Below are 9,726 nucleotides of genomic sequence, written 5' to 3'. Positions count from 1 at the left end.
ACCATGGTTTCTGTTTGCATGTCTGAGACTGTGTGTGTGTGTTTGTCTCCCACACGCCCGCTGCTGCCACTCACTGTAAACTAGTCTGCAGTTCGTCACAGACAGACGCTGACACACTCCCGGTCTAATGTGCTCATTAGGGACTGCACAGCACACACATAATTGATAGCCACGACACACACAGTGCACACACACACGCGCATTATTGCAAAAAACAGTTTCCGTTTTTAATGCTGCAGTAGAAAACAAGGTTATATGAAGTCATATAATGGGGTTCATTGTCAAGAACAACAACAACAAAAAACAACAGAAGGAAGTGAAAAGACGACCGGCACAGAATGCATAACGGTGTCTGTGCTGTTTACATGCCCATATTTTACACATACGTATTTTTTCTTCTTCTCTCTCCACTCTGGCAGCTGTCAGTTACTTCAGCAAATTAACTGCCAAAAATGCAGCCGAACCTGTCACTCAGGAGGTTAGCGTAGCCATGGTTACCTTTCATATCCCAAAAAGATAAAGCTGCAGAGGAATCATGGCCGACTAATTAGACAGAAAAAAAGGAAAAAAGAAAAGGCATTCAGCGATATGAAACAACCCAGAGTGCTTATAAATAACAGTTTACATGTGAAACATCTTCATAAAGGAACATCTTTTTGTACAGCCTCAAATATCTTCTCACTGTTCGTTCACGTGTCGGATAAAAAGAGTCTTTAACCCTTTGAGCACGAGTCAGGAATAAAAAGATTCACCTGTTGTCCTTCGTTTGCTTTCTCCCTTTGTTTCTGTATCCTTTGATTAAATAACACATTTATAAAACTATTGTGCAAAACAATTTATTTATGTCTTCATATACTGTGCACCAGCAGATAGTCATAGTCCTTTAAATTAAAAATATAGAAACAATGCATAATTTAGACAGGATAAGTCATATGTCTTATGTACATATTTTACACAGACCTGAATTAATAGAGGCCCCTGATCAATGAACGTAAATCTTTTTTTTTCTTTTATTCACAAAGCTGCGATATTTGTGTCACATCCTGTGAGACAAGGATCCCGCATCGGGCGGAAGATCTGCTTGACTCGACATTTTCTCCGTTTGGGACGTGACGCGTGTCTAATTTTCACGAGGGCCTCGATAAATTTCCAATCTCTAATCTCAAGTCGACAGTGTTTGGATGTCCGGTGCAGAAATGCTTTGACGTACTCAGAGGGTTAAATTTTAAATGCTGCCTCAGCACCAAAAACAATGAAACAGAAGACAGAGCAGTCAGGAGTGAAAAGAGAAAACAAACCATGAAAAGGGCACCAGGTTTAGCTCCAGAAGGTTCAACTAAACTTTGTTTTTTTATGCATGCAGCTTATCACACCTCAGTGATGCCAAAATATAAAAACAACAGAAATCCATTTACACAAATCTCAAAATACAAACACTTTGTTTTAGAGCTCTTTTTTTTACTTCATATACTGCCCCATCAGCCCCCACCCAATCCCCGCCCTTAAAAAAAATGAACGTCTGCGTGAAAAGTCTACATCATACATAATAAAATTAAAAAACTTCTACAACACAAAATGTAAAACCATGTGCCGAAACTCAGAGCAGTAGTTGCATGGCATCTTTGTGCAGTCCTAACGCTTAAGGCGTCCTTCGTCATCGTTTCTCGTCTGTCAGAGACGGCGAGCAAGCCGGTGCTACTGTTTGTCCAGCTCGCACACATACATGAGGTGATCCTCTGGCGACTTCCCATGAGTCTTACTCAGGTGAAGCTTGACCGCGTGCTTGCTCGCAAATGTCCGATTACACAGTTTGCACTGATAAAGGGCGCCGCTGTCGTCGTCCTCGGGAGAGGGCAACGGCGATTCGGAGGAGGGCAGAGACGTGGTTAAGGATGAGGACAGGGAGATGGGTAAGGAGGACGGGATGGATGTGGGGAGTGAGGACGGCAAAGGGTGGCTGGACGGGTGGAGGTTGGAGAACAGTTTCTCAGACAGTCCTTTGGTATGGCGTGGGTGGTGGTGTTGCTGGGAGATCTGGCTGAGCAGCTGCTCCCCAGAAAGCTTCGCCAGGTCTCGCAGGCGAAAGCCCAGGTGGGATTCCAGGTGGCTGACGTAGGTGGACGGCGAGCGAATCTGAGAGGCGCAGTCACTGCAGAAAAACACAGGGTGACCAGAATCCAGGTTCTTCAAGAACTTTGTGCCACCGGTTCTCCTCAGCTGGTACTTGACATTTGCCAGCCAGTGGGATATGGTTGTCATGGAGAGACCCGTAAAGCGGGAGATATGCATTCTTTCCTGCGGGCTCAGGTCCGACATCATGTACTTGCCGTCATTTGTTTGTCTGAGACTGGAAGCAAACTGGGCCTGTAGGATGAGGAGGTGCTGAGGGTTCCAGTTGGACTGGCGGCCTTTACGCTTCTGGGCAGGCGAAACATCTTCGGTCTCTTCCTGCGTGACGCCGTCGATGTCAGAGCGCTCGGACTGGCTGGTGGGCGTGGAGGACTTGGACACAGCCTGGCTTTCTGTCAGGTTCCTCAACATGTCTGAGATATCTGAGAGGGCGTTTTCTCTCAGAGGTGACGTGGACATGAAGGAAGCTACTGCAGCTGAGGCTTTGGTCATGCTGATGGTGGAGGAGGGAGACACCGAGGATGGGGTGGAAGTGGGGGAGGAGAGAGATGTCGACCCCAAAGAGTTGCTGCTTTTGTCTGCATTTTTTCCTTTGGTAAGGTCTATGGGTTGGTCGTTGTTCAGATGCTGCTGGTAGAAGTATCGCTCGAGGTGCTCGCTGCCGGTCTTTTTGGTCTGTGCTGGTGGTGTAGAAGCGGCCACCGCCGCTTTCTCAGCCAGGCTGTTGCTCATCTTGAACAGCATGCTCATTGGGTCCAAGGAGGGCAGGGCCGGCTTGGCGGCCTTCCCCAGGTGCACGTTCATGACAGACTGCAGCGCACTCAGAGGGTTGACAAACGGCTGTTCTGGAGGCGGGTGATCAGTGATGATGGCTGTGCTGCCACACGCAGAGGTGGGTGGGGGTGAGGTCACGGCAGCGGACTCTACACCATTCTCTGCCGACTCCTTTGTAGAGACATCCCCGTTTGCATCTCTGTGGTTGGGTCCATTTTCTTCTTCTGCACTTGCATTCTCAGGGGTCTTACTGCCTCCGCTTTCTTTGGGGGACTCACCTCGGGCTGACTCCTCTGCCTCGCTGTTGCACGGTGAAGGGGTGGTGCGCCTCAGAGGAGAGCCCCTCACAACAGCAGCCGGCTCCCTCATTTTCTCCTCCACCTTGGCCACCTTCTCTGTCACTTTCTTGACGAGTTCCTCCATAGCATGGAAGTTGTTTTTAGGTAGTGGAGAGGTCTGGCAGCTAGGCGAGATCAGCGGCTGGTTCTTGGCAGTGGGGGAGAGGATCTCCGCTCCGGGGAACATGTATTTCAGTGGGGAGCTCTTTCCAGAGGTACCCAGTGAAAGCTTCATGATGTTTGGTAGCTGGTAGGCAGCGTGGATGCTGGGATATCCTCCCCAGCTGGGAGCTCCATTCTGGGCCTTGTTGATGGCTGAGGTCACTGTGTTCTCCAAGGACTTGAGGATATCAAGACCCCCCTTTGGACTTTCCTCCAGATCCTCCTCAGTCAGATAGCTATACTTTGAAGTGATATCAAACTTTTCCTCAACCTCCTCCTCACCTACGGCCTTCTTCTCCTTGCTCACACTGTTAACATTGTTCAGAATGGACTCTGCAGTGCACTCCTCCTCCTTCGCCTCCTTCTTTATCTCCACAACCATAGGAGTGGGGGAGATGCTGGTCGGAGGAGGCACCGGGGCAGGTGGAGGGGAGAAGGTGGTAGCAGCCAGGGGGACTGACTGCACCTTCTCTTCAGCTGCTGAGTTTGACCTCGGTGCCTGGGCGGATGCCTCTATGATCGGTTTGCCTTTCTTAATCGCAGAGTTGGTGACTTTGATGAAATGTCCTGTCACCATCATGTGAGCTGTGAGCTCCTGCAGCGTGTCGTGAGAGCTGCCGCACTCCATGCATTTGAGGATCTGTGACTTCCTGGATTCGAACTGCCAGGCATAGCTGGCACCATTTTGGTGTCCATAGCGGTTGTTGGGCGTGATGTAAGGGTTGGTGACCTTTTGGAGTATATCGCCAGAGTCACTGAGGGAGGTAGGCTTCGGTGTGGCGCCTCCATTAGAGTCTGGCGAGCTGGGGATGTCCAGGTCAAGAGGGGCTCTCTTTCGAGCAGAAGAGATAATCTTAGCTGTCACAGGTGTGACAGGCTCTTTCAGAGGCACTTTCTGGTAGTGTTTCGTCTTAATCATGTGGACACTCAGGTCCTGAAGGGATTCAAAAGAGTGTCCACAGTACATGCACTTCAGAACCTTCTGCGCGTCCTCCTTCCCTTCCATCTCCAGCAAAGATCGTTTCCTAGGTTTGGACCACCGTTTAGCTCCCTCGCCATCTGTCTCGTGGTTATCATCGCGGTAGTGGCCCGTCTCATTCATGTGCACCGTGAGCTCCACCAGCGTGTCGTATGCTGCGCTGCAGTCCTTACAGCGGAATTTGCTGGCACCAGTGAATATGGAGCCGTAGAGCTTGGAGCTCTGCCGGTAGAGCTGGACGGTACTGAAGAGGTTGGGTTCTGTTGATGGGGCGCTCACGGCCACTGTAGGATGTTGCACCAGCGCCATCCTGTTGTGGTGGTTCTGGGAGACCTGCTGGAGGGTTTTAGCCATGGCTGTCTGGTGCCAGTCGTAGCCTCCGCTCCCACAGCTGCTGCTACTGCTGCTGCTGCTGCTGCTGCTGTGGCTGCGGGGGGGCTTCTCCGCTGGGGGCTGGCTCAGGTTCAGGTTTAGGGTGGACCAATAGGAATTGGTCAGAAAAGAGGTGTAAATGGCCTTCATCTTCTCCAGGCTGTCAGCAACAGAGCCTGTTGCTGCTAATATGGCCTCTTCGCCAGCGACAGTGGCGGCAGCGTTGGCGGCGGCCATCATGGTAGAGGAGGAGGACGGCGACAGGGCGTTGGAGGGATCTTTAGAATGGAGGATCTCGTCCTCATTTTTAAGTGAGGAGCTATCAAAGTCAGACATTCTGTCACTGGTTTCGCTCAGATGGGACTCGCTGTCCAGCTCCTGACCAGAGAAGTCAGCGGCGTTGGGGGAGTCACGGAAGCCCGGCCGGTCCTTGAAGAGGAAGTCCTTGTCTGGACACAGGAGTTTGGCAGCGGGCTCTTCCCCGTCCTGGGCCGAGTCGTCTCCATCCAGGTCTTCATCCAACAGAGCTGCTTCCTTCTCATCTTCAGGGACGTATGCTGCGAAATGAAGAAGACAGAGAGAGATCGGTTAGACCTGCCACAGGAGGATGATTGTATTAGTCTCAGAGTTGATTCATCATGATGAAACGTGTTGCTAATATTTCCCTGAACAGCTAAAGGATCAAACTCCAGTCCTCGGCGGCCGCTGTCCTGAAACTTTTCCATGTATCCCTGCTGCAGCACACCTGAATAAAATTAGTGCGTCATTAGCAAGACTCTAACGAACTTGACTGCATGCTGAGGTGGCAGTTCAGCCACTTGATTCATGTTACAGCAGCTCACGAGTGAATGAACATGATGCAGTAAAAGTACTTTTTCCAAACACTTACATTTATTTAAATGAGCAGGTTGGGGGTTGCCCAGCCCGTTCTCACTCCCGAGGTGTAACATGCCGACGTTTTGTCACGTCCCGCTGCGTTCCTGAGGAACGCGAAAGGAGACCTTCAGCGTTCCTAGGGTACGCGGCGGGTTATGGGCGAAATCCAGTGCAATGACGCTCCCGCGGTAATCGACGTTCTAGCCCTGTATTCCAGCCCTAAACCTAACCTTATCCCTAGCCCTAACCATAACCTTTTTCCTGAGGTTAACCAGGACTTTAATGACGTTAAATAGCGTGTTTCTAAGCGATTTGAAGAAAAAGAGCGAACATGTGTAGATTAAGTCCATACGGTTCTCATATTTCCTCATTTTTCCGAGGTTGTCATTTAGGAACGTGGTGGGTAGCCGAAAATGTAATATGTTGACGATTTGTCACCTAGCGTAAAATGTTACGCTTGGGGAGTGAGAACGTGTTGGGTTGCCACACCAGCATGCAGTCAGTTTTATTCAGGTGTGTTGCAGCAGGGACGCATGGACACGTTTCAGGACAGCGGCCCTCGAGGACTGCAGTTTGACACCCCTGCTTTAGTGTGTGTGAGGGGCATCATGACGGGCGCGTGTTGCTCTGAATAAGGATAAATGAAATGTTTGCATCGTGTACATGGCCTGACTGGTTTCTCTGGAGCAGCAAACAAATAAATGCAGCGTATCTGTGAGCGAAACAGCCTCGATCTTCAGGACATCTGAACCTGTTGAGAGGCAGCAGCCGACGGCACGGGCTTCACACTTTGTGCAATCGTTCACAGATGAAGGATTTACTCCCATAAACGGGACTCGTGCTCGCACTGACATTGTTTTCTCATTGGAACCGAGTCAGCACCCCGCCCCTCCTCCCTCCACCCTCAGGTCTTTGTTCTGCACAAAATCAGCGGGAGACAGGCGGAGAGAGACGGAGGATGGGAAGAGAAAGATGAAGTGAGGGAGAGGCGAAAAATGTCTCTTCAAACACAACTTGCCACCTTATTCTTCTCAAGGGGCAACAGCTTGAAATTAAAACTAAATTTGAAATTAATGAAGCACATTCTGGCGGTGGCATTCGTTTCTGAAGTAATAAATTACTTGTATCAACCTCGGAGACAGCGGTTCCTGTCTGTCAATTAATATGTCTTACGCTTCTTCTGCAGACTCTAATGCATTCCCTAACAGACACACTCGCCATTTAAATTAAGCACGCATGTTCACTCATTACACCGCTCAGCCCTCGCCTCCTCGTAAATAAAAAAAATGTATGTACGTTTCCCTGCGACAAATCTCTCCCCGCAAAACCCATTTGCTTCAATTACAGAAGATTAGAAAAAAGTTTAGAGTTATTATTTACAGTTTAGCTGCAGGGAGACGGCTCGAGGATCTCCATTTATATTCAAATCCCTCCAGTTTAAGAAGAATACAGTGGAAATCACACAGAGAAGAGATGCATCAAGACAAATCACACTGTCGCCTCTCCGTGCAGCTACCAATGTTTTCTTTGGTTAATAAGTCCATCAGAGGGGAAGCAGATGAGCAACGCTCGCGCTGTGCACGTCGAGCTGAGCGTGCTCGCACGCGCAGCAGATACAGAAGGAGAGTGTGTGTGTAACGGGCTGTCACTCGCCCATCTGACCTGGCGTGTAAACACAGGAAATGCGTCTGTAACCACATTCCACTGTTTTCACAGACACCAAGGCTGCGTTCACACTGCAGGCGAAAGCACATCAAAGCCGGCTTTTTTGACCCTCTGCGACCATCTACCCCATCATGGTGTGACAGTGTGAACGGCACAAATCCGATATTTTTAAATCCGATCTGGGTCACTTTCGTATGTGGTGCTGAATCTGATACATATCTGATGTTTTAGAAAGCTGCTGTTTGATGGTCACGTCGCATTAAATCCGTCTTTTAAGTCACTGACACAAGACAGACGCCGATTATCAGCGCCGGAGAAGACATCGTGAACGCTTCCTGGACATCCCGTGAAACTGTTGGGAAGACAACGTTGGAGAAACGTGAACATTTTATTTGTTCTGTATAATCTGCAGATTCTGACAGAAATCTGCAGCTATCCTTTGAAGCAGCGCTCCTCTAAAACAGCAATAAGGATCATTATTAGGCCAAATATAGATAACAAAATAACTTTATAACTTAAAGCAAAATTGGGAAACGTAAAGTCCGAAGTCTTTATATTAAGACCATCAGTCAAACAACACTGTTGCTCTGGGTCTAAACAGAGCGCGTTGTGTGTGACGTCTTCTTTTGCGCATGCGGCCGCTTTGAGCGTTCACACTAGAGCGCGTTTGCTGTCGCATTTTGTTTGTCGTGTGAACGAGCAGACAAAAAATCATAATTGAGCATTAAGACCTGCAGAGTGAACGTAGCCAAAGAAACGAGCTGCCGCAGACACCGTCAGAGGTTTGGTCCCACCGTCTCTGAGCTGATTATTCTAGCCAATAAGGTTACGTCCCCGTGCTGTCTGTTCAGCAAAGACTGGACACAGTGGGGCGATGACGCTGAGACAGCGTTGGTCGTGCTTTAACCGAATCTCGCCGTAGCTCAGGCGGTTTTAACGGGTTTTTGTTGAGGAAAAAAACACCGAAACCGGAGCGACACAAACAAAACTTCCTGCCTGGAATACCTGCACGACCTGCATCGTGTGTGTGTGTGTCTGTGATGTACGTGTGTGTCTGTGTGTGTGTCTGTGATGCACGTGTGTGTGTATGTGTGTGTCTGTAATGTACATGTGTGTACGTGTGTGTGTCTGTGATGCACGTGTGTGTGTGTGTGTGTGTCTGTGTGTGTGTGTGTGTCTGTGTGTGTGTGTCTGTAATGCACGTGTGTGTACTGCATCAGCAGTGAAACAGAGAGGAGTCTTTGTCATTGTCAGGCTGCTGTTTGCCGTCGGCGATGATACGACACTGCCGTGGGATAAACAGATGTAGAGAGACACAGATATCCCCGAGCCATCACACGCACACACACACACACACACACACACACACACACACACACACACACACACACACACACTTCCTGTATGTACTGTATGCTCTGCAGTGTAACAGCTCTGTGCCTCGAGGCGATCTCTGGAGTTTGTTTTCAGGATCCACCTGAAAAGCTTTAAACGCGTCACGGCGAGCGCTTTAAACCCGTACGGTCACCTGACCTCTCACCGACACTACGTGCGGTAACGCTGCCCTTTGTTGCAATAAAGCAGCTGTGTATTTGAATGCGTTTCAGCCTCCTTGGCTCTCCGTCTGTCTCGAGCCTCCACCCGTGCATACGAGCGCTCACCATCTGCTGTGAATCCGCCCAAACGACAGCTGTGTAAGAGAACCGTGCAGAGCCACAGCAGCCCAGAGCGCTCATCGAGGCCAAGCGTGAGCACGTGAAACCGCATTACGGCGAGCCGCCTCTGAGAATCCGCGTTTTAGTGGTGAAAGTGTGGAACAAAGAGCAGAGCTGCAACAAAGGCGATGAGATTTGAAGATCAGTGGTTGTTCCTCGTTTAAAGCTTTGTGTTGCTAATGTTTGTGGTTCTTCCAACGGTTCCTCCTGGATTCTCCTGAGTCTCTGGGCAGTCCCTCAGTCTGTCAGAGTTTTATCCTAACACGCAGCCTGCAGGAGGTCCAGATGTTCTCGTGCAGCACCTCTGATGAGTTAGCTGAGTCTGTGCTCTCTCTGAAAGGCTGGAGACAGGCGAGCAGCGATGATGCATCATCTCAGTGGCAGGAAGTGAATCATGAACTTCTCTAAATTTCTCAGCAGGAGATGTTTAAAGACATGACGTCGATTCAGATTTGTACTCTCCAAGTCCTTCAGGCCTTCACCTTCACAGACCTTCACCTTTCTTAAGACGACCAAAGTTTAAATGCAGCATCTGAAAACTTCCTCATGTATACTGAGAAAGACTTTTACAGTCATCTGCTTCTCTGTGACATCACACTGTAATGTTTTCATCGTGTGTACGGCAAGTGTCAGGGGTCAAAATCCTGCAGCTCTGATTTTACTGCAGGTGCATCAGCCATGTACACCAGAGAGGAGGGAGGAGGAGGAGTGAAGT

General features: G+C 49.4%; 1 protein-coding gene across 2 annotated transcripts in view; it reads right to left on the bottom strand.

Moving 5' to 3' along the window:
- Positions 1 to 227: 227 nt before the first annotated feature.
- The window catches only part of tshz3b (teashirt zinc finger homeobox 3b), a 31,568-nt gene continuing 22,069 nt past the window's right edge, over positions 228 to 9,726 (bottom strand). For both annotated transcript variants that reach the window (XM_087844221.1, XM_006802325.3), the window contains one exon: positions 228 to 5,312. In XM_087844221.1, coding sequence (XP_087700347.1) covers positions 1,696 to 5,312 — 3,617 coding nt within the window. In that variant the 3' untranslated portion in view covers positions 228 to 1,695. The remainder of the gene's footprint in view (positions 5,313 to 9,726) is intronic.

The sequence above is a fragment of the Neolamprologus brichardi genome, chromosome 1 (genome assembly GCF_056152115.1).
Source record: "Neolamprologus brichardi isolate AB-2024 chromosome 1, ASM5615211v1, whole genome shotgun sequence".
NCBI classification, from domain to species: Eukaryota; Metazoa; Chordata; class Actinopteri; order Cichliformes; family Cichlidae; genus Neolamprologus; species Neolamprologus brichardi.
The sequence above is the reverse complement of the archived record's forward strand: the minus strand, read 5'-3'. Positions and strand labels throughout refer to the sequence as shown.